The 23,880-nt window shown below is 42.4% G+C and overlaps 6 protein-coding genes across 6 annotated transcripts; 4 read left to right on the plus strand and 2 right to left on the minus strand.

Moving 5' to 3' along the window:
• Window positions 1–154: 154 nt before the first annotated feature.
• Window positions 155–1,489, plus strand: BDP55DRAFT_628080 (sphingolipid long chain base-responsive protein LSP1; the record flags this gene model as incomplete). The annotated part of the gene is made up of 5 exons (XM_060571850.1): window positions 155–211; window positions 266–323; window positions 420–553; window positions 612–795; window positions 855–1,489. 5 exons carry the CDS (start codon window positions 155–157, stop codon window positions 1,487–1,489), a joined length of 1,068 nt encoding a protein of 355 aa, XP_060434102.1.
• Window positions 1,490–1,575: 86 nt separating this feature from the next.
• On the minus strand, window positions 1,576–2,419 carry BDP55DRAFT_650594 (LSM domain-containing protein). The gene is made up of 3 exons (XM_060573986.1): window positions 2,199–2,419; window positions 1,841–2,103; window positions 1,576–1,714 (listed from the first exon to the last, which is right to left on the minus strand). The coding sequence occupies exons 1-2, from the start codon at window positions 2,391–2,393 to the stop codon at window positions 1,873–1,875; spliced, it is 426 nt and encodes a 141-aa protein (XP_060434103.1). The 5' UTR covers window positions 2,394–2,419; the 3' UTR covers window positions 1,576–1,714; window positions 1,841–1,872.
• Window positions 2,420–2,571: 152 nt separating this feature from the next.
• BDP55DRAFT_348734 (DNA excision repair protein) lies at window positions 2,572–6,715 on the plus strand. Its single transcript, XM_060566981.1, has one exon. The coding sequence runs from the start codon at window positions 2,790–2,792 to the stop codon at window positions 6,630–6,632; it is 3,843 nt and encodes a 1,280-aa protein (XP_060434104.1). The 5' UTR covers window positions 2,572–2,789; the 3' UTR covers window positions 6,633–6,715.
• A 10,098-nt stretch (window positions 6,716–16,813) lies between these two features.
• BDP55DRAFT_650598 (uncharacterized protein) lies at window positions 16,814–17,677 on the plus strand (the record flags this gene model as incomplete). Its single annotated transcript, XM_060573987.1, has 2 exons — window positions 16,814–17,304; window positions 17,361–17,677. Coding segments are annotated over 2 exons (786 nt in total), but the record flags the coding sequence as incomplete, so codon positions are not given.
• Window positions 17,678–18,003: 326 nt separating this feature from the next.
• Window positions 18,004–19,843, plus strand: BDP55DRAFT_650606 (uncharacterized protein). The gene is made up of 3 exons (XM_060573988.1): window positions 18,004–18,160; window positions 18,224–18,573; window positions 18,632–19,843. The coding sequence occupies exons 1-3, from the start codon at window positions 18,066–18,068 to the stop codon at window positions 19,660–19,662; spliced, it is 1,476 nt and encodes a 491-aa protein (XP_060434106.1). The 5' UTR covers window positions 18,004–18,065; the 3' UTR covers window positions 19,663–19,843.
• Window positions 19,844–21,860: 2,017 nt separating this feature from the next.
• On the minus strand, window positions 21,861–23,855 carry BDP55DRAFT_348783 (fungal-specific transcription factor domain-containing protein). The gene is made up of 2 exons (XM_060566982.1): window positions 23,292–23,855; window positions 21,861–23,191 (listed from the first exon to the last, which is right to left on the minus strand). Exons 1-2 carry the CDS (start codon window positions 23,501–23,503, stop codon window positions 21,937–21,939), a joined length of 1,467 nt encoding a protein of 488 aa, XP_060434107.1. The 5' UTR covers window positions 23,504–23,855; the 3' UTR covers window positions 21,861–21,936.
• Between the last annotated feature and the right edge of the window lie 25 nt (window positions 23,856–23,880).

Genomic DNA, 23,880 nt, shown 5'->3' on the forward strand with positions numbered 1-23,880 from the left:
GTCACACCCCGCGATACCCTGCTTCCCAGCGCACCACTGCATTGAAGCTTCACTCCGTCGATATCTTACACATATCGTTTGTCTACAACGACTCTATATCGCCGACGCCGTCTTACCATCGCTATCGCTGTCAGTCAACGTCACTTCCGACATCATGCATCGCACATATTCCATGCGCCAGTCGAGGGCGCCCACCGCCTCGCAGATCCAAGTATGCGCCCAACTGAACAACAATCTTGTCGCACGATACTTACTATAACCGTAGAACCCTCCCCCGCCGCCTTCCTCCACCAAGTCTGGCCGCCTGTTCAAGGGGGGATTTGGTAAGTAGTAATCTCTCCATCACTACGTGACATATGCGCCATGTCATTCCTTATCGTACTCAACCGGGGACAAGATGGGCTAACAGACCAATCCAGGCCATGCTCTCCGCCACAAGTCAGCCGGTGCCTTTGGCCCAGACCTTTCAAAGAAGCTGTCGCAGCTGGTAAAGATGGAGAAGAACGTCATGCGCAGTCTCGAGCAGGTAGCAAGAGAGCGTATGGAGGTTGCTGTAAGTCGTCCGAAAGTACCATCATCCCGTCATACATCTGCTGACTTCGATTTTCCAGCAACAACTTTCCATTTGGGGCGAGGCTTGCGACGAAGATGTATCCGATGTAACCGACAAGCTTGGAGTTCTGCTCTACGAAATCGGCGAACTCGAGGACCAATACGTTGACCGATATGATCAATACCGTGTCACCATCAAGAGCATTCGTAACATTGAAGCTTCTGTTCAACCCAGCCGAGACCGTAAGCTCCGTCCTCTGCTAAACTGTACAATATCGGTACCTAACTAACCTTGATATTAGGCAAGCAAAAGATCACCGACCAGATCGCTCAGCTCAAGTACAAGGAGCCCAACTCCCCCAAGATTGTCGTTCTTGAGCAGGAGCTGGTGCGTGCTGAGGCCGAGTCGTTGGTCGCAGAGGCTCAGTTGTCCAACATCACGCGCGAGAAGATCAAGGCTGCCTACACCTACCAGTTCGATGCTCTCAGAGAGCACTGCGAAAAGGTTGCCATCGTCGCCGGCTACGGAAAGCACCTGCTCGAGCTGATCGACGATACTCCCGTAACTCCCGGAGAGACGCGCGCAGCTTATGATGGATATGAGGCTAGTAAGGCCATCATCCAGGATTGCGAGGATGCTTTGACCAACTGGGTCACGTCTCAAGCTGCAGTGTCTTCCAAGCTGTCAACTCGCGCACGCACCCTGTCAACGCGCCGCAGAAATAACATCAGGGCGCGTGCCGAGGGAGGTCACGACCTCTCTGGGCAAGATGTTCCGTTGAATGACGACTCCTCGTGGACGCGGGCCCATAACAAGGAAACTGAGTACAGCGACGAGGACGAAGAGGAGGATGACATCCACCACTCTGCCGTTGGTACTGATGACGGTCTCGGCGGCGAGACGAGAGGTCGCCAACACGAAAGCATTGCCGCATAAGGCGATGACTGGATGTTCCCCGACCTTAGGTCAATCCTCCTGCTGTTGGTATCGGACAGCACTGAGCACACCACTCGTAATGGCAGTAATGTTCGGGTTTTGGCAAAAGACAAGGAAAGCGTTTAGTACAGGTGTTTAGGAATTGGTGCCTCGGTAATCTAGTCGAGGTCGACTTGCTATGGTGAAATAGGATGGAATTCTATGGTTTAAAATAATGCCTTATTTTCAGCTCTTACTGTCCAGTCTTTTTTATCCAGACGGTGAACAGCACCGTGCCCCTGATGCTTAATGATATGTGTGTGTTCCCATGCCGGCAATCCTCGGTCCACGCCATGCTTTTACCACTTATTCCAGTCGCGCAAATAGTCAACTAGCTTCGAGACCTACACGACAACATCGGCGTATGGATTCCGGCCCCCGATCTGACTCGCGAATTCTTCCACTTCAATCTTCACAATGTACTGCCCAGGCACCACGACCAAGCCCAGGTACCTGGATGTCATGTCCATCGTGACCGAAGCGGTTCCTTCTGTAGCCTTCTTGGCGGCTTCGGCCCGCTGCTGTGCTGATGGCTGGCGGTATTCGTAGGTGTGTGCTAGAACGACATTGCGATCCTATCAATCCGATGTTGGCAGTCGTTAGCGAAATAGCTGCGACGAGAGAAGCCCATAGGAGGGAGGGAGCCAGGGTTGGAGGGGTGGTAATTTACCGGATCGGTGCACTTGAACTGGCCAAGGAACATGCGACCATCAGTGGCTAGAACGCGCAGGTTTTTGTTGAGGAGCGTAGTCAGGAAGTTTCTTCCCTCCTCTTTGTCCATGGCGACTGGTTGACGGCAATGTTGGACATTGCTCTCCAGGTGTCGGGGAGAGTGAAGGTTCTCTGCAAGGATGGGATGGCGCATAAACGGCTCTGTTGCGAACAGTCCCTTTGGCGGCGATTGGTAGCGGAGGAGGTTCGTGCCCCGCCGCTCACATCTGTGCCCAATCGATAAGCCTCGATAACGACGCCTCTGGTGGACGCAAGCGCGTCATGACCTTTAGCTCCCATGTCAAATGGCTTACAGGCAGCTGTGGCAGCCTGCATTCTTCACAGACTCATATCTTTATTCACATTTCACGATCGCCACACTGATATCTTTGCTATTTCGATTGTATCAGGACGTAGTGCCCACCTTCTACAATGCGATACACATTCGTTAGATGAGGAGAGCGCTTCTCGCAGCACCAGATACTCTCCCAGGCCGACCCCTCCGTGAACTCCGAACCAACGTTGCCGGCTCTGCCCTCCCGTCGACATCATGGGTGTGAACGGCCTCTGGACCGTCGTGCAGCCCTGCGCGCGCCCGACGAATCTCGCGACCCTCAACCGAAAGCGACTTGCCGTCGATGCATCCATCTGGATATACCAATTCCTAAAGGCAGTGCGTGACAAGGAAGGCAATGCCCTGCGCAACTCGCACGTTGTCGGCTTCTTTCGCCGCATCTGCAAGCTGCTATGGTTCGGCATCAAGCCCGTCTTCGTCTTTGACGGCGGCGCTCCCGTTCTCAAGCGCCAGACGATCCAGGGACGCAAGCAGCGGCGCGAGGGTCGGAGGGAGGATGCCGTCCGCACGGCTGGGAAACTGCTGGCTGTGCAGATGCAGCGGATTGCCGAGGAGGAGCAAGATAAGAGGAAGCGCGATGCGGATAGAGGCATTCAACGAGAGCGAGAGGAACCGCAGGAGGATATACCCGATATGGAACAGATTGTCTATGTCGACGAAGTTGGCATGTCGCAGCAAGAACGTCAAAAGACGAGGAAGTTTTTCAAGCAGGATGCCTATCACTTGCCCGAAATGGATGGTGATATTGCATCTATGGCCAAGGCGGATGATCCTAGAATTATGAGCATTGAAGACTTGGAAGAATATGCCCGACAGTTCCACAACGGCGAAGACATCAACCTCTACGACTTCAGCAAGATTGACTTTGATGGCGAATTCTTCCAAAGCTTACCTGCGGCTGACAGATACAACATCCTGAATGCGGCAAGACTACGCAGTCGGTTGAGGATGGGCTTGAGCAAGGAACAGCTTGACGAGATGTTCCCGAATCGCATGGATTTTTCAAGATTCCAGATCGAGAGAGTTCGCGAAAGAAACAATTTGACACAGCGCCTCATGAAGGAAGCCGGCATGACAGGTCTCGATCTCACTCTGAACGGTGGCGGGAGAATCGCTGGTGAGAAGGACAGGGAGTATATCCTGGTCAAGAACGACGGCGCAGAAGGTGGCTGGGCCTTGGGAGTCGTGAGCAAGGAGAAGGACCTCGGCGAAGCTCACAAGCCCATCGATGTCGATGCCTTGGATTTTCAATTCCAGGCAAAAGAAAAGGCTGAGGCATCTGAAGAGGAAGACGATTTCGAAGATGTTCCAGTCGAGGGGTTGAACCGGCTGCCCAGAATGTCTTCCACTGCAGCTGCGCAAGCGTCCCGGCAAGCAGCTCTCCAGAGGCAAAATTTATATGGGAACCGGGGGAGCAATGAAGTCAACGACTTATTCGAAGAGGAGGAGGAAAGTCTTTTTGTCGATGGTGATTTGCCCGAAGCTCATGTCAGAAGCGCAGCCAGGCAACAAGAAGACGAACCAATGCACCCAGAAGAAGAAGATGACATCAACCGGGCCATCACCATGTCCCTACAAAACCAACACGGCGAAGCTGCTGAAAAGTCCGAGGAGGATGAGCAGTTTGAAGATGTGGAGTTGGAGGCACCCGACTGGAAGCAAAAGGCCGTGGAGGCACCCAAGCCGATTGCCGCGAGGAGCGGTCGCATGGTTGCCCACATTGTCAACAACAGGTCCAATGCCGCTGTGCCGAAGAAACGCGCCAACAGCGTCAGCAGCAGCGATGGAGAGATGGACCTGCAAGCGGCTCTAAAAGCCTCTCGGCAGAAGAAACGAGTATTGCCAAAGCCTGCTGTGCCCAACGTCAAGAACCCTTTCGATGGTCCACTACCATTCCCTAAGCTCGCCTGGGGTCCTTCTCTCTTCTCTATGAAGGCTCAGTCAAAGAAGCCCGAAGTAGTAGCTCCAAAGCAGCCGCCGGCGCAAAGTTTACAGGAACCGGCACGCAAAGATGACGATGCCGAATTTGGTGGCGGATTCCTAGCTGAAGGCGTTGAAGAGCAGCCTTCTGGCGATGAAGACGATGAAGGCGGCTTTGAAAGAGGACTAGAAGAAGACCGTCCCAAGCCTTTACCTCCCTGGATGGTGGACAATACCGATATTCGAGAATCGATCAAGCAACAGCGGCAAGTGGAGAGCGAGATCAACACGGAAGATAGAGAGGCTGCGCAGGAGGAGGAGCGAAGGTTTGAGCGCCAACGGCAAAACCAACTCATCGAGATTCAGTCTTCTGACGATGAAGACGACGACGTTGAGATTCTTGACGCGCCTCCTCCTCCTAAGCATGCTGCTTCCCAGGAAGAAATAACTTTCCTCGACGAACCCAGCGCCATCGATGCCGCCACAAACTCTGAGGTCGAGCCCGAGAAGGGAGATGAAGCGACGGCTGCAGTGTCAGAAAAGGCAGACGCAACGTCACGCAAGTCATCGCAGTCTCCTCAAGTAGAATTTGAAGATGTTCAGCCTGAAGAAGTCGACGAAGATATGGAGGTCACTGTCACAGCAGCCCCTGACTCCCCGGAGCCAGACATGGAAGATGTCGCCGATCCACAACGTCCGGATTCCCCTCCGGACCCAATAATGGAAGATGTCACTGTCAACGCAGATGAGCCGAAGCCTGCTGCTGAAGAAGAAGAACACGAGCTTACGTTTGAGGAGCTTATGGACGGCCCCACGCTCGACGACCCCAACACGGCCGGCGACGCGATGCAAGACGCCGAAGCCGCCGTCTTTGCCGATAGCGACGATGAGTTCAGTGATCCGGAAGACGAGGAGCTCTTTGCCAACCTGGCGCAAGAAGCTGAGGAGCACGCCCGCTTCGCCAGCGAGCTCAACAACAAGTCGGAGCAAGAGAACAAGGAAGCGTACGAAAAGGAACTTAAGGCGCTGCGCACGCAGCAGAAGAAGGACCGTCGCGACGCCGACGAGGTCACGCAGGTCATGGTCACCGAGTGCCAGGCTCTTCTTCGCCTGTTTGGTATCCCCTACATCACCGCGCCGATGGAAGCGGAAGCGCAGTGTGCGGAGCTGGTGCGTCTGGGCCTGGTGGACGGCATCGTCACGGACGACTCGGATTGCTTCCTGTTTGGCGGCACGCGCATCTACAAGAACATGTTCAACAGCAATAAGTTTGTCGAGTGCTACCTCGGCTCGGACCTCGAAAAGGAGCTCTCGCTTTCGCGCGACCAGCTCATCGCCATTGCTCAGCTCCTAGGATCCGATTACACCGAGGGTCTACCCGGCGTCGGTCCCGTCACGGCCGTGGAGATCCTATCCGAGTTCCCCGGCAAGGACGGCCTCGCACAGTTCAAGGACTGGTGGGCGGACGTCCAGCTGAATAACCGGCCCAGGGAGGCGGACGCGGGATCGCCTTTCCGCCGCAAGTTCCGCAAGTCGCAGGGTACGAAGCTGTTCTTGCCGGCGGGGTTCCCCAACCCGGCCGTCACGGACGCCTACGTCCGACCAGAGGTCGACGACAGCCCGGAGCATTTCCAGTGGGGTGTTCCGGACCTCGAGGGTCTGCGGCAGTTTCTGATGGCGACGATTGGGTGGAGCAAGGAGCGCACTGACGAGGTGCTGGTGCCCGTTATCCGGGACATGAATAAGCGCGACATTGAGGGCACGCAGACGAATATCACGCGGTACTTTGAGGGTGCTGTCGGTGTGGGCGCGAGGGATGCGTTTGCGCCCAGGCAAAAGGGCACGACGAGCAAGAGGATGGCTAATGCTGTGAGTCGGTTGAGGGCCAATGCCAACGGGGAGCAGCCGGGTGATGCGGAACAGGATGGCGATGCTGCTGCTTCTGCTGCTGCTGCTGCGGCGCCGACTAGAGCTACGGGGAAGAGGAAGGCTAGGGCTAGGACGGCGGCTGCTGAGGACGAGGATGAGTTTGTCGATGATGAGGGCGAGGAGCAGAGCGGGCAGGGTGCTCGAAGTGGTAGAGCCAGGCGCGTGAAGAAGGCCAAGGAATCTACGTAGCCATTCTGCTGAAATCAGACCACAAAACCTGACTTATATTCACTTTGTGGTTTGAACGTGACCCCGAGAGCATCTCTTTCTTGGAGCATTTTCTCAATGTGTTTGTGATTTCAAGTACCAAGTGTGATGGCCAGCAAGTAGAGGCAATGAGACCGTATGTATGCGTGCAGAATTTCACAACAAGTCCCAGAGCCAACGGTCTCGAGTAAAAAACCACGAGCGGGCTCCCAAAACCCACCCCTCACGATATCAAAACTCCGCTGTGGCGATGGGTGGTGCTTGAAATCGCGCAATAAAGCACAAATTCTCTCAGATTTAAGACCCAAGTGGTGCAATTTTCAGACCTGCATGTGAGTGAGTCACAAGTACCAAGCGGCACTTGCCCGAGGGAAGAAAGATGCGTTGACAACTTGGTCCAATGAAGCCCTAGATGACCAGGTTTGCCATTGGATCGAAATACTTCTCTCTCTCGAGTCTCCGCGGGATGTATCAGCAGGGTCTGCTGAGTACTCAGCGCCGAACTTGCTCAGGGCTGAATGGGATTCCATCGCCAAATCCGCTTTTCGAGACATGATTTTCAGGTACGACGTGGTAGTTTAACCTCGTTCTTAGTCTGGCACGTGCCGAGACTACAGCAGATCTGGGGTGGGAGGCCATAAGTGGGATGAACTTAGTTCTCCGAATACCAATCGGACGGAAGGGATAGACAAAGTGGTTTTCTTTACGTTTCCACGTGGCGGGGTACGGTTGAGACGTTCGGGAGGCGAAGATCTCTCGAGGCAACGAATTTTTTATCGTTCTCGCGTGTTGATTGAGTGTCACGGATACACCGCAGAAATGCCGTGTGCGTGGAGCTGGGCGATGGTACGGATACCACGTCCTCAAGCCCGGATGGTCTACTGCAAAGACCTTAACTTTTGCGCCAGTCAAGTATCTCGTGAGACGTGGACGCATGCAAGATGAGCTCTGGTTTCTACTGAATTGACTCGTCAACGTCCGAAGAACCTTGGTGATGTGCCGGCATATTCAACGTGATGCGCCCTGACCCGGCCTGCTGTCTAGACTGCACAGCAGCGCAGAGGATGGTCAGCGACAGTGACCACGCAACGCCGTTGTCGAATAAGCATTCGCCACGGCGAGAATAGAGTGCGCAAATGCAGGTGAAAGTCCAGGGCAGCCAATGGAAACGGTCCGGGTAGGCGTTTCCGCTAATGCAGGAACAGCGAACGCCAAAGTCGTGGATGGTTGGCGATGATTTTGATTTTCAGTCGTCAACGGTCTTCCAGCTTATTTATCACAGGCAGCCTCGCTTCGGGCTGCTTTGTTGTTTACTGCCGACCCGGCTGGTCATTAGTTCTCTTTATCCGATAACCTCGCATCGTCACCGACGCAGGGGACCTGGTCAAGCTGTCCCTCTTTTGCCTTGCCATAGCTAGGGGTCGGCGAATACTGTATCGAATAGAAAATATCACGTATTGGAATTTGGCCTTTTGTGTATATGTATCGAATATGTACCGGCCGGATATATAGTTCGACCGTATTAAGCTGAATTTAACGATTGATTAATTAAAAATTAATTCTAGGTTGCTTAATTTTATTATTAATTAATTTGTTATTATTATTATACGTATACATTTTTATTTATCGCGGTACTATTTATATAATTTAACTTAATTTAGTTGCTATTACCGTTACTATTATTAAATATATAGCCGTAATTTTTTTTATTTTTTAATATTAAAGATATTGTTATTTCTAGCACGGTAGCTATAAAGAGATAATAGGGAATATTCTCATAAAAGAATATGATAAGTAAATATTTATATAGAAGCAAGAATATATGAATATAGGGGTAATAAGCGTATATAAAAGAGGTTTGGGTAGTAAAGAGAGTAATATAGTTAAATTACTATATAAGAAGTTGCTTGCTTAACGAAAGGTCTAAGTAGGTAAAAAAATGCCTACATATAGGTATAAAAACCTCCTACTAGAATATTCTACAGCTTATTAATTACGATATAATTAATAAGCGTATACGTAAGTATATACGTAATCGTAATATATAATACTGCTTCGAGTGAATTCCAGCGTATTCCGTTACCTTCTAGTACTTTCCACGGCTTATATAAGCTCATATAAGCAGTGTTGCTTACATAATCAATATATATATTAATCTATAACAATTATAGATTAATATAATATATTATATGCTTACGTAATATAAAAAATGAGGCCAATAATATATTACGGCCAGCTAGTTATAATAAAGTAAGTTTATAAAAGTTTAGGCCGTAAGGACTAAATAATAATAAATAAGGTTATTAAATAACTTTAAGGGAAGTTATATTTTATAAGCCGTAAGGTAAAACTTTAATAATTAATAGTAATCTTATTGAAGGGTTTTTAATAAAGATAGCTGAAAGTGATCGTAAAATTTAATACAAAATTAATAACTAAAGAAGCTATAGAAATCTATTTTTAAGCCCAGTTTAAATCTATATTATATATAAGTCTTAATCCTAAATATATCTTTTATTTTATACTATTTATAATTATTTAATTATTTACTAAATAGTCGTCCGTCCTATTTATTTATAAACGTCCGTCTTATTTATTTATAAATGTCTATCTTATTTATTTATAAGTGTCCGTTTTTTATTTTATTATATAATTATAGTTACGTAATTTATTTATAGTTCTTTTATTTTAAAGGGAGTCCTTTTAAGTCCGTATTTATATATATATAGTATAATAGCCGCCGTAATCTTATAGGGTAGGACCCTAGCTTTATTATATATATTAGGTCGTAATATTAACTCCTCTTTTTAAAGGTCTAGTCCCTAGGCCTATAAATAAGTCGTTTATTCCTAAATTAGGGAGTCGTTAAATATATTTATTAAAATATACTAATATAATATTAAATTAAATTAAAAAATTAAAATTTTAAATAGCCGTATTTTATTATAAATTATTATATATTTTTTTTTAACGAAGGTATAAAAATAATATCTTATTTAAACTATCGCTTATAAGGTATTTAATATTTAGTCCTTTATAATTCCGAAACCTATAGAATATACTATCATTTAGGTATTTTTTACGATATTTCTGCTAATATTATTTATACTCGTAAATATTTATGTTTTAGTTCTGGTTAATTATAACTAACGGTATAATAAATTATTTAATAGTAGAATTTGATTATTTTAATTATAAGGAATAAATAAAGGAGTTACGTTTTTAAGAGAGGGTTACAGAGTTATAAAAAAAAACTAAAGCTTATTAAAAAGCTTAAATTAAATTAAATAAGTCCTTATTTAAACTAGAACGCCTTTATTTTTAAAAGTAGATAGTATTTACGAAAAGTTATATTATATTTAAGGAGTTCCTTAAGGATATTAAAGATACTTCCTTAATAATATAGGAGGTATAGGCTAATAGTATTTTTAAAGTTATTAATTAAGATATTATAATAACCGGGAGTTTTAGGTTTAATTTTAATTTCGATACTCCTTAAAAAGTTATTAAGAATTCTAGAGGTTCGTAATAGGTTCCTATATATTTTCCTTATATCCGTAATTTTTCTATTTAATTAAGAATTCTTATATTTTATTCTTAACTTTATAATCGATAATCCGTTTAACTTTATATTTTAGTTAATTTAGTTTTATAATAATATAGTCGTTTATATATAAGCTTTAAGGTATTAATTTTAAAAGTAAGATATAAAATACTAAATAATATTTTATAATATCGGGGAGTCTTAATTTATAATTAATATTTAAGACTTTCTAAATAATTTTAAAAGGTCTAAATTTTTTATAGTTTAACTTATTATTTAATTACTTTATTTTAATATTTTATTCAAGAAAATAAGCGTTATCTCTCTTTTTAAAAGTTAGTCCTTTAATCCTTAATTTATTAATATATTTCTTTATACGTTCTTATATAAACTCGAGGTCCTTTATAGCCTTAGCCTAGATCTTTTTAAGTTTTTTTACATTTATTATTACCTTTATAATAAGTGGTCCTTTATATAGTTCTCTATAGGCGGTTAATTAGTGACTAATATTAAGCTAGAATAAGGATTCCTTTATACTTTCGCTTATTACTATATTATATATAAACTAGGCTATTAATAGAAGTTCTACCTAATTATCTTATTAATAATTTACATAATAACGAAAATATATTTTAAAAATCTAATTAATTCTTTCTATTTATTTATCGGTTTATAAATAAAATAATATTAATAGTTTATAGTCCGTACCGAATTATAAGATTAAAGATCTTTAAAACTTAGCGGTAAATAATTTATCTTTATTAAAAACGATTTTATTTAATAGTTTATAGTTTACGATTATTATTTTAAAGAATATATATACTAGTTCCTCGGTATTATTTACTTCCTTATAGGGTATAAAATAGGCATACTTAATAAATCGGTCGATAATAATTAAAATACTATCATAATATATATTCGTAAATAGTTTTTTAAATTTAAAGAATTTAACAATAAAGTCTTAAGAAATTAATTATTATAGTTTTGTTAGTATTAGTAATAATTATAGCTCTTTATAAGGCTTATAAGGGCTATTTTTATTTTTTCTATAAGTTTTGTAGTCCTTAATTACGTTAGTAACTTCTACTCGTATAATAGATTTATTATAATATTATTTAATACGTTTCTATATCTTTATAATACCTTAATAGCCGTATACCTTAATATTATAAATTTCTATAATAAGCTCAGGGGTTATTTTTCTAATCGTGCTAGTATTGACCTTCCTAATTATTATAAGGAGTTTGGTAATAGGTATAAAGTCGCTTTTATTATTAAATTTAAGGATAACCTATATTTCTTTAGGGACCGTAACTTTATAGTCTAATCTTTTACTAAGAGCATCTACTTTACTATTTTCTAATTCTTTCTAATAAATAATTTAAAAATTGAATTCTAAAAGGAATTCAGTCTATTTAATTTACCGTTTATTTAGATTTTTATTTATTATAAAATTAATAAGGTTTTTATAGTCCGTATAGACCGTAACCTTATACTTAGTTCTTAATAATTATAGTTTTTATTTTTAAAATATTTTGATTATAGCTATTAGTTCCTTATTATAGATCTACTAATTTAACTTTAATTTATAAAATACTTTTAAATAAAATGCATAAAGGTAAAGTTTTCCTTATTTATCTTATTAACTTAAAACTACTCTTATAATAAAGTCCGAGGTATCGGTCTCGATTTCGAAAGGTCGTTTTAGATTAGGAATCATAATTATTAGTTCGGAAATAATTATATCCTTAACTTTAATAAAAAAATTTTTATAATTTAAATTTTAAATAAATAGCGTATTCTTTTTAATTAGGTTATTAAGGGGTTTAATTATACTAGTATAATTCTTAAAAAATCGTTAATAGAAATTAATAAATTTTAAAAAGGCTTATATATCCTTAACGTTTTAGGGTATAGGCTAGTCCTTAACTACTTCTATTTTTAATAGTTATATATATATTTATCTTAATATAATATTATATTTAAGAAATTTAACCTTCTAGATATAGAACTCGTATTTCTCGGGTTTAATATAAAGCTTAGTATTTTAAAGTTTCTAAAATATTTAATAAACGTATTCCTTATATATTTTAAGGTCTGGGGAGAAAATAAGTATATCGTTAATATAGATAATAATAAAGATATCTATATATTTTTTAAGGACGTAGTTTGCTATTATTTAAAATATAATAAGTATATTAGTAAATCTAAAAGGTATAATTAGGTATTTAAAAAATCCTTTACGTATTTGGAATATTATTTTCTATTTATCGCCTTTTTTAATTTATATTTAATTAAAGGCTTCTTTAAGATCTATTTTAATAAACTATTAGGCTCTATATAATAGATCTCTAAATTCGGTAATAAAGGGTAAAGGGTAATAGTTTCTTTTAATAATCGAATTAAGTCCTTTATAGTTAATTATAGGTCTTAATTTTCCCTTTTTTCTTTTAAGGACAAAAAAAAGTAATATACCGGTAAGAAATAAGGAAGATCTAATATAGCCTTTTTTTAATTTTTTATCGATATATTTATTAAACTCTTTTCGTTCTAGTTTGTTTATTAAATATAATAAATAAAATTAAGGCTATATCCTTTCTTTAAGTTCGATTTCTATATCTTAACTATTATATTCTAAAAGTCCTATAGATTTTTCTTTTAAAATAAATAATTTTATATATTTCCGGTACTCTTTAAGTATAATCTAAAATAAATTTAATCCCTAATTATTTATACCGGACGTAATTATCTTAATTAGCTTTATTTTTTTAATATAAGCAAGGTATTTAGGTCTTTTTCGTTCGTTAAATATCGTATAAAATTTATTTAAACTTTTTTTTTTTAAGTTATTTAATAACTAGGTCTATTTATTAAAGGTAGCCTATATTCTAATTTATTTATAGATTATGTTTTTTTAATTATATAATTTCTAGAATTATATCTTAGTTTATTTTTATTTCCGTAACGTTATAAATAATTTATTTTATTTAGTTATTAATATTTATTTAGAAGGGCATAGTCTCTTAAAATATATATTCATTACTATTTTAAATCAGTTTATTTTCGAATATATAAAAAGGGTATAATAATCTTTTTATTTTTTATTTAATCCTAAATCTCCTTACTACTTAGGTTAATATATAGTTCGCTTAAGTACCGCTATTAATTATAGTACATATTTTATATCCTTAAATATAAATATTTAATATATAGTAGTTAAAGTCATTTATATTAACTACTATAAAGGACTTAATTCTTTATTTTGCTTTTTATTATCCTTACTTAATTAGTGTTTTTAGTTTTTTAATTATTTAAAAGCCGGCGCTCGTTTTTTTTTAAATAAATCGTTTATAATTTTCTCTTAAGTCCTTTCGCCTCTATCCTTCCATAATAAAATATAAAATATCGATAATATTTTAAATATCGTTTTCTTTTTCTCAAATAGGGTTTCTTTCTTTAAAAAACGATTTATAGTTCTTAAATACCTTAATATTAATTTAAGTATTTAAAATATATCGGTTATATAGATAGTCCTATAAGCTAATAATAAAGTTATCCGGGTTTCCTTAAAACGAGCTAGTTCTTAATTATTCTTCCTAAATCTTCTTTTATAAGAATCGCTATTTTTATAATTTAGGTATAAAATAGATTCTATATTTGTTATATTAGTATATATTTTAGTCCTTTTTAATATCGTTAAGGTACTCTATAGGGTAGTACAGGTCTAAGGAGAAAATAATAACGTCGTTATTTCCTATATCTATAATCTAAAAAGGTAGGTCTACTTTTAAATAAACTTTAAAAATTAATTTATTAATAAACCGTCGTAGGTAATATTAATTATTATTTTTCTAATAGAAATAATAGTAGTAGTTATTAATTAGGTATTTTACCTAAAAGATATCGTTATATTATATATAAATTAGAGTTAATTTAAGGTTATTCTAAATTATTAATAGTATCTCTATATTTCTAATATAGTTATTCGTCCTTTTAAAAAGGACAAATTAATTATCTTATAATAGGTAGATTTCTTTCTACTTAAGTCGTTTTATAACTTAGTTTTTTTTAAAATTAGAATTATTTTCTTTAAAGATATCTTTATTAATAACTTCTACCTAAATATATCGTTATATAATATTACGAGATTAGTCCGAATCATAGGACGATTTTATTTTTTCGTTTTTAGATATTATTATAACTTCGTTAAGTTATTTAAAGTCTATTTTACTATTCTTTATAATAGGTCGAATATTCAATAGTAATAGGACGATATTACCGTTCTTAATAATATCTTTTAGGTATTTACTAATCTTATAAAGGAGTTTAGTATTAAGGGCTTATTATATTATAATTAAAATTTTAGTATTTTTTTTATCGTTTTGGATTTTTATTATAATAAGTGTTTTAGGTTTTTTTAAATATTAGTTAGTTAATTCCTTATTATTTTAATAAATAAGGTAATTATTATCGAAGTATCCGGTCTATAAGAGTTACTTATAAGATATTTCGGTATTTATTTTAAAAGTACCTTTAATAACTATATTAATAATTTTAGCTTTTTCTTAAAGCCTCTTAGGTTATTTATAGTCTCGGGCTATATATCCTAGTTTATTATAATTATAATACCTAAAGTCCTTTATAAAGGATCTTTTAATAATAATACTAAAGTCTATAAGGTTATTATATTATCTATAGGATATTAGTTATCGTTTTTATTAATAGTTATTATTTTTAGGACGTTCTTTTTATTTTAGGAAGTTTATTTAATAATATCTTTCTAAATTAGTTTAAGGTCGTTAATTATTTTTCTTCTCTTTATACTATTTATAAAATTAAGTATTAATTTAAATAGTTTATTTTATATAAAGTAGGAATTTAGTAAGTTAATCTATTTTAATTAATTTATCTTTAACTTCGTCCTTTAGTCTAAAATAAAAGGTAAAAATATAAGTTTTTTTAGTTAAATCGAGGTATATTAAAAGTTTTCTAAATTTAGCTATATAATAAAAAGCGGACTTAGTTTATTAAAGGTTAATTAAATCGTATTCTACTTATTATTTTTCGTCTAAGTCTTAGAATAATAATTTAAAGGTAGCTTAAAAGCCTATTATATTACCGAAAATAATAATAATCTCGGTTTTATAATTCTTAAGATAGCTATTATTATTAAAAAAGTCTTTTTAATAAAGTTCGAATTACTTAAAGGCTCGTCCTTATGAAAAAATAGTTATATATATAATACGTTCGGTTTTACCTCGGAAGTTTATAATATAAAAGGTTTAATAAGTTTTAATTTAGATTAAAAATCCTTTAAGTCTTCCTATAATTCCGTTAAAGGTAATTAGAGCGTTAAGTTTGAGTTTTTTTTAACTATTTATAAGGGTTTTAATAATATTAGCGGCGGCTTTAAAGGTTCGAACCTCCTAAATTAGGTTACTAGATTTATCGGTTTTAAGTTTTAAGGTAGCTATTATTTTATCTAATATAGATTATATATATATAATATCTTTATTATTTTTCTTTTAAATAATAACTAGGTAAGCGGTATTATTATTAAAAAGCTTAATTAATTCTTTATTATATTTAGTACTTTTATCGACAATATACTTTATTTAAAAATAGGTATCCTTATTAAATACTATATCCCTATCTAAGTTATAAGTAACGTCGGGTATTTTATTATTCTCGATAATAGCTAGTTCCTAAGCTAGGTTCTCTAGCTACTTTCCTTTAAAAAAAGAGATAATAAAGGATATATTATTAAAAAAAAATATCGTTCTTTATTATTAATTAATTTTCAAAAAATAAACTTATTAAATAAGAGCTATTAAAATATTACGGCTAACTAATCATAATAAGGTAAGTTTATAAAAATTTAGGCTATAAAGACTAAATAATAATAAATAAGGTTATTAGATAATTTTAAAGGAAGTTATATTTTATAAGCTATAAAATAAAGCTTTAATAATTAATAATAATTTTATTAAAGGGTTCTTAATAAAAATAGCTAAAAATAATCATAAAATTTAATATAAAATTAATAACTAAAGAAGCTATAAAAGTCTATCTTTAAGCCCGGTTTAAGTCTATATTATATATAAATCTTAATCCTAAATATATCTTTTATCCTATATTATTTATAATTATTCGATTATTTACTAAACGGTCGTTTATTCTATTTATTTATAAACGTCCGTCTTATTTATTTATAAATATTTATCTTATTTATTTATAAACATCTATTCCTTATTTTATTATATAATCATAATTACGTAACTTATTTATAGTTTTTTTATTTTAAGGGGAGTCCTCCTAAGTCCGTATTTATATATATATAATATGATAGCCGCCGTAGTCCTATAGGGTAGGACCCTGGCTTCGCTATACGTATTAGGTCGTAATATAATAAAGTAAACAAATTTACTACTAAAAGCGAGAAGTCGCTGCTAGGGCCGCCGCATTCGGTGGGAAGTGCCGCCGTTTTAGGCGGCGCAAGCAGTGAGGGATCCGGGCGAGGGGCGGACACTGCCAGGTATTAAATACTTCGTCCTGCTGCCTCCAACGCCCGCAACCTGGTCATGGCAGTGCGCCCCACCCTGCTATTTTTGTCCAAGCGCCTTCCATCTCCTTCCCTTCTACCCTGCCCGTCGCTTATGCCACCACTTGTTTGTTCTTGCCAACTCCCTCGCTTTCTGGCATCCGTTGGAGCGATTTCTGGCTGCTCAGGCTGTTCAGGTTCTGCTTGACGCCATGGCGCGCCTCCCACCATAAAGAGCGGCGTCGTGCCTGCCGTCTTTTGTCGTCTTCTCTCGCCTCAGTACACGCTCACGACCCCTCTTCTGCCGCTGCGACGAGCGACCATCTCGCAGCCATGTCCCAGCCGGTGCTCGCGGCTTATCGCCCTCAACAAACAAAGGCAACCGTTGACTTTTTGAAGCGGTTTACCGACCAAGAAACACAACGTCGGATCGCGAACCAGCCGAAGCCGTTCTCGGCTGAGGAGCACGCCGACCTACGCAAGCAGCTCAAGAATGTCAACTTCATCAAGCCGAGATATGCAGACGAAACCGAGATCAATATCGCGGTGGTATGCAGGAAATGGAAACGGTTCGCCGCGTGTATCTCATGCTTGTTTGCTTGTTGACTGACCTCTACAACAACAGTTACTGTCAAGAGCAGAACCTCGGTGAATGGCAAGCGGCCTTGGAAAACGTATCTCGCGAGACAGTGATGAGTTTCTTTCTCCGGGTCAGCGAGTGGTCGATAGGGAAAATCAAATCTTGGGGTACGACGCAGGTATATATCCGGCAGTTTCAGCAGCTATACACCACCGTCGCCGGTCGCTACATGGACAGGAACGATGCCAAAGAGCTGTACAAGGTATCTACCAATTGCGGCAGCCGACAGTTCCACAATGATGCTGACATGGGCTGGGCTAGTTCCACAACACGGTCCTGATCCCCCGCTTCGGATACCGGGCACCGAACATCAACGGGAAGCCAGTCCTCGGGGCCGATAACCTACTGGCCATCTTGACATTCAACATTGCGTATGATACTGGTATCTTCCCGTCAGAACGGCAGCGCACTCAGCTGGCTGGTTGCTACCAGCTCCTCTGCTACACTGGTGCGCGGCCTGCCGAGATCGTGCATGCCGAAAGGAAAAAACCCAAAGACGGATGCACGGATGAGATTTTCAAGCTCCAAGGCGTCAAGTCCCTTGATCTTGAGTGTGGCAAAGACACAGAGAACGTGGATTATGATGACCAACCACCACAGGACAAAGACTCCATTCTCCTCGACAGATTGTTGATACAGGAAACAGCTGGGCGGGGGCGTCCGAAAGCCTTGTGCTATGAGGACATACTCATGATGATTGTTCGCCATCCAGTAACGGGACGAGCCGTACCGGCAATGGCTGTTAAGTTCATCCACCACAAAGGAGCTGACAACAAGCCAAGACCGTGAGTATGCGTAGCGCCGCGGCTCCAATCGTTTTTGGTGCTTTTCATGCTGACTATGGACAGGACTGTCTTTTTCTTTACGCCTGCAAGAAGGTTCATCTTCTGTGCCGTCAGCACCATCATCGCTCTAGCGCTCCACGACCAGGCTTTCGACGCAGCAAGCCTGACAGATGCAACCCAGGTACTAAGAGCAGAGGTCAGGGGTCCAGTCCAGTCTACGGCTTTACGGTGGAAGCAGTCAATGCTCAAGGTTCCGATCTTTCGAAAGCTCAGCGGCAGTGCGTTGGCCGTTGACGAGGCCATGAGCTATTCCAAATTACGAGACGACATGAGCCGACAGAGCCTTGACGCAGGTTTCGAGAAGGCCTGGACGCCACGGTTCGCTAGAAGAGGGGCGGCAAATGCAGCAAATGGTAGGTTGAGGTGAACAGCATTTGTGAGGACTACAAATACTAAAAGCTTTGACCCCAGGGAATGCGTCTGATGCCGTGCGCGACCAGATGATGCGCCACGATCCCAAGTTTGCCACGTTTCAAGGCGCATACCTCAACGAGAACGTCCAGTTCGACCTCCAGAATACCTTCCTAGAAGAGGAAACCGAGGAGCAGATGTATAAGGTGTTTGCGCATGTCAGCCTCACGCGTGATCCCCGGGCAACAAGAGACATGGTCCCCAAGGAGGTCTGGGAGAACTTGCCTCCCGATCCGGAAATTCTGGAGCTGGAGCAACGGCGACAGAAGTTGAAGGGTGGTCAATACCGAGTGCAAGGTGAAGAGAACGAAGCCGAAATCCGCAGGCTAACCGAGGAGATACGCACGAAGCGGGATCAACGCGACAAGAGTGTCGTGAAAGAGTATCGCGAATATCATTTCTACAACCGCCCAACATGGGATATTGAGAGGCAAGCGAACGGCGAAGAAGACGAGGAGTATACTGAACCGGACATCAACCTCCAGATTCCCGAGCGCACCAGACTGGCCCACATCCTCTGCCACCAACCAGCCGAGTGCTCTCACGACAAACTCATGGAGCTTTGGATTGAGGCTATCGATCTGATGGTCATACTTTGTGACAAGAGAGAGACGGTCAGACGAGACCGCATCCGCACCCATCCTCAACCCAAGCCAACCATCGAAGAGACTCCTCAACCCAAGCCCTTCCCACTACTCCTTGATCCGAATCAGTGCCCTGATTGTGTTGGGGATTGCAGGCTTTCACTAGAAGAACGGACATTCAAGTACTGCCGGCCAACGGTCAGAAATGACCACTTTGACGACCAGCATCTGGTAGAACGAGAGCGTGCTGTACAACGTGGCAATCTCATTCGGTGCAACCATCCTCAATGCCAGGATGACCCAAATTTTGCGACACTAGATGCGTTCAGACGGCATGTGCAGACTTCCCATGGCGTTTCGCTCAGGACATCAGGCCAGGTCGAGCAAAGACGATTGAAGAAGGTAAAGCGTAGACGGATGGCTAAAGGGACAGAAGGGCAGGCTTAAATTAGATCACACAGAGTATGTAGTGTTGACGCATAGATAGGTTTACAGAACTGCCCCTTACATCTCTGTCCCGTGTCTTCAACGCGACACGATGCTAATTCGTGATCCTTACGTCTGAACCACTTTGAAGGGGCACCGAGGACAGAGCCCTTGTGACAGCAGCACAAAAAGCGCCGATTGAGCTGGAGCTATCCGCCGCCGCCGGCTCTGCTCACGTTTACGTGGGCCGACGGGAAGCCGATTCGACTACCAGAAGCATGCCTGGGCTGTGAGCGCTTCGAAGACGGGCGCTTTGGAAGATTTGGAGCGGCAATTGAAGACAACATTGATTACGTTCAATTTACTAGTGACAGGCGAGAAGCTCTCTAATAGCTGGGGTGGGCGCTTTGGCTGCCCTGCAAACGGATGCTTTGACGATTATTACTGGTAGGTGGATCGGATCCGGACCACGATGTCCCGTCTGTGGACCCCCGAAGCGCCCAGCCCGGCCATGCTACTATTGGAAGGCTCCACATCCTGGGGCCTTACCAGTGACCCATGCCGAAGCATCCCGTGCTGGGATCCTCGAAACGGGTGGGCGCTTCTGCGGCCCGGAGGCTTTAGTGACTCTTACCCGTAAACCACTCGGGTGTTGTCACGTCCGGACGCCTTGCTAATAGCCTACGCTGAAGCTCGCTGAGACAGAACGCTGCCACATCTGGTCTAGTGGTAATTACATCAATTGTCACTGTACGTACTTGGCAGCTGAATTCTAGACTAGAACACCGGTAGCTGCGACAGAACAGTTGCAGCATACCGAAAAGTGGCAGTTGTCACCGTTCTGGCCATAAAGGTACGTACGAGACTTAGTCGCCCGCTATTTATGGATTTGCCCGGTGCCACTTGGGAGATGCGGTCACCTCGCTGGAAACCATGACTCGTTGGTCCGAAGTTCACGCCGAGCGATACGCCCTCTATGGTGATTGAATGAACAGCTTTTTGCCATCTCTTCACCTTGGCTCTTGTCTATCCTTGGTAGTTTCCGACAAGTCGGTGATCGTGCGAGATGAGGAATGAGGGATGCTGGCAATTGCCTTGCTCAAATTCGACAAGCAGAAAGAGCCCGACAGTGGCCTGCGTGGCAAGTGCTGCGTTATAAGCGTCGTTATGTTTCGCAGTGTCACAGGTCGCCCAGCAATGGAATCGCCTTTGAATGAGGAGGGTTCCCATCCTTGATCTGATTGATGCTTTCAATTAGGCACTCCAGGGCGCTTCCGTCGTAAGTTGAGAGGCTCCCGGGCGAAGGCAATCTAATATCCCGCAAGACCCTCTGCAAGTGCACGCTTGCTTGGGCACGGTTCCGCGTCCGCACATCAGCTTAGGCACTGTCCTGCTTACGTATGTCTGCGTGAGCACGGTTCAGCGTGAGCATCACTGCGTGGGCACGATTCTGCATAGGCACGTAAGCGTGGGCATTGTCCTGCTTAGGCATGTCTGCTTATGCACCATTCTGCCTACTCACCTCTGCGTATACAGAGTTTTGCAGAAGCGCGACGTTCCCTGGCCGCCCGAAGGTAGGGGCTCCCAATAGGTTCACGGGTCCATAAAACACCTCCTGTATTTGGCCGTCTCAACACTGATCAACAATCAATCACAAGATGGCCACCATCATATATCTCTACCGATGCATTTTCAACGACCTTCCCCCTCAAGCGTGTTACTCATCACAAGAAGAATTGTCGGTCGGTCTTCATATCTGGACAGCAATCAGAGGCTATAAATTCATTGTGCGAAGGTCGACTATTGGGAGGTCTGGCCGATCAACAATCACCTACTCATGCAACCGATTCCGTTCTGGTTGCCAATTTTCGGTATTAGGCAAAGAAGAATGGAGCGAGAATCTCTCAAACACCGGGAAGCCAGATTCTCTCGACACAACCACGACACTACAGACAACTGCAAGTCCCAAGAGGATTTCGATTTCCTAGACAATCACGAATCTCAAGATCGGCAGCAGGAAGTAGCGCGGGACCAAACGCAAAACGAGCTTCGAGGCCCTCCAAATGAGCCTCATCATGGGCCTTTGGACAGGTTGGGAGGCAAGGGGGGGAAACGACTACCTACATGTAGTAAATGCCATTGAGAAGGCCACACCAGGAGTGCCAAATCTTGTCCCCAACGACACCGCCCCAGCCCCTGCTGAGACGGCCAAACACAGTGGATGTTGCTGACTAACGGGAGACCCGTGAGTGTATTGACCCATGAACCTATTGGGAGCCCAGGCAGGGGACATGTTTAGTAGTCAGGGAGAGAATCGTGCCACTGCACCAGCTCGCGGTCAAAGGCGATGGCCTCGGGGGCGGATAACCGCGCGGGCTGTGCCAAACGGTGCTGGATCTTGTGGCAGATGTGGCAGAACAGACAGCTCGCTCGCAGCGAGGCTGCAACGTGGTCATCGGAGAACATGGGCTTGGGTAAGAGGGTGTTCATGGTACTGCTATCCCATAGGCCACATGTTGGACGGCCAAGGGTCAGGCTCGCCCACGTGTCGAGGCAGAAAAGGCTCCACCACGTCCGCCTACGCGTTTCGGCGCGTAAGATGTTGGTGTCGTGTTTTGTGACGATCTTGGCGCGGCTGCGGGCGGGCTCCTGGTGTAGTCCAAGGGCTATCGCGACACGGTGAGCGGCGCCCAGGACGGCATATGCCATGTTTGGCGAGTTTCGATAATGCAGGTAGTAGCCCCCGAGCAGGCAGAAAGCTTGTAGGCTTTCCATGTTGCCAGAGCCGAAGGAGTCAAGGTCGAGGTGGGCGCGGGCCTGTTTGTAGTATTGGACGTGGAGAAAGTCGCTGCCGGAGGCGATGGAGCCCAAGGCGAAGACCATATTGACTAGGGCCAGCCAAGAGCCATCGAGACGTATCCCTGCGGCTAGTTCGCGTCTGAAATCGTCTTCATGGAGAATCGGGTTTATTGAATGGATGTGGTCAAAGTAAAAGTCGATATAGCGCTGTTCCCGCAGATGATTCAAGCCTGCGTTCGTGCTGACGAGAGACAAAGACGGAAGCAGGTGGGATGGGCAATGGAGAACGTTCCACGTCTTTGCTCTCCGAGCAGTGTGTTCTTTGGCGGCAGGACAGAGACGAAATATCGCCTCGAGAACGGCACTCATGGATGTCACACCGAGAAAAGGGTGGCGGTGTTGGTCTGTTGCGAGACTAATGGCGTTGATATCGTCGCCAAAGCCCAGGGTTGCCGGCTCTTGAGTGGGCTCCTCAAAGTATCTGTCGTCTGCAGCCTCTCCATTCTCAGAATTCTGTGTCAAACCATCATAGCCATCAACCTCGTCATCCTTGTCGGCAGCTGGAATACTAACCGGTGACGGATCGGCTTGTGGAGCGGTGAATCGTACATCAATGAGAGACTCTCGCGGCAGCAGGGCGAGCAACTCTGCTCGATTCTTGCCTACCAGGTCGTCCACGGGAACTCCAGAAAAGAGTTCCTGCAGCACACTGGACTGGGCCCGGAGTTGCTCTGTGGTCTTTTCAAGAGTACTGGGGTAGATATCAGCCTTGGTGACCCTGCGCCATTAGACTAAAAAACAAAATCAAAAGAAGCACCGGATTTTGACGCAGGACAACGCCGTGTGTGTACCTTCTGCTGACGACATGTCGTCTGCTCCGCTGCCTGTACTCGCACGAGTCTGCAACTTTGTAGTACTGGCAGCTTGCACAGGGATGTCCACCGTCGCACTTGACTTTGCGTCTCGTGCATTCCTGGCATGAGCGGTTAACCTTCCGTGAGGGTTTTGGGGAGCACGCGCGCGAGCCTGAGGAACTGCGGCGGCTGTCAAAGGAGTGGAACATGGTCGTCCGGTCCAGGAAACGTTGTGTTTATCGTCGGCATTTACACGACCCTCGGCACGGCAAAAGAACCAACTGAGCGGGAGGCATTTGGCTGAAGAGATTCGCGGGGTTCGGGAATGCTGGAGACGGGCATGGAAGAGTTTAGGTTGGTTGGAGAGGAGGAAGAAGGGCTTCAAATTTCAGACGAGTTGAGGAAGTGAAACTCGCGACATGGGGAAGAGCGAGAAGCGCCTTTGATGGTTATGCCCTGACTGTGGGGTTGGCAGTTCAGAGTCTGGACAAGAAGGGGAAGGGACTTATCTCTAGGTATCTGCCTACTGGGCCGACACTAAGTTTTCAGGTTCTAGACTAGGAATAGAGTTGAGACTATTTTGGTA

This window comes from Colletotrichum godetiae (assembly GCF_030913485.1).
Source record: "Colletotrichum godetiae strain CBS 193.32 chromosome Unknown BDP55scaffold_6, whole genome shotgun sequence".
In the NCBI taxonomy this organism is placed as follows: Eukaryota; Fungi; Ascomycota; class Sordariomycetes; order Glomerellales; family Glomerellaceae; genus Colletotrichum; species Colletotrichum godetiae.

Coding starts and splice junctions, on each gene's coding strand:
- BDP55DRAFT_650594 (XM_060573986.1), bottom strand. CDS start 2,393: ATGCGCCATCCCATCCTTGCAGAGAACCTTCACTCTCCCCGACACCTG. Junction 2,104..2,198: donor AGTTCAAGTGCACCGATCCG/GTAAATTACCAC, acceptor TCGGATTGATAG/GATCGCAATGTCGTTCTAGC.
- BDP55DRAFT_348734 (XM_060566981.1), top strand. CDS start 2,790: ATGGGTGTGAACGGCCTCTGGACCGTCGTGCAGCCCTGCGCGCGCCCG.
- BDP55DRAFT_650606 (XM_060573988.1), top strand. CDS start 18,066: ATGATGATTGTTCGCCATCCAGTAACGGGACGAGCCGTACCGGCAATG. Junction 18,161..18,223: donor GCTGACAACAAGCCAAGACC/GTGAGTATGCGT, acceptor GACTATGGACAG/GACTGTCTTTTTCTTTACGC. Junction 18,574..18,631: donor GGCGGCAAATGCAGCAAATG/GTAGGTTGAGGT, acceptor CTTTGACCCCAG/GGAATGCGTCTGATGCCGTG.
- BDP55DRAFT_348783 (XM_060566982.1), bottom strand. CDS start 23,503: ATGTTCCACTCCTTTGACAGCCGCCGCAGTTCCTCAGGCTCGCGCGCG. Junction 23,192..23,291: donor CGACATGTCGTCAGCAGAAG/GTACACACACGG, acceptor TATCTACCCCAG/TACTCTTGAAAAGACCACAG.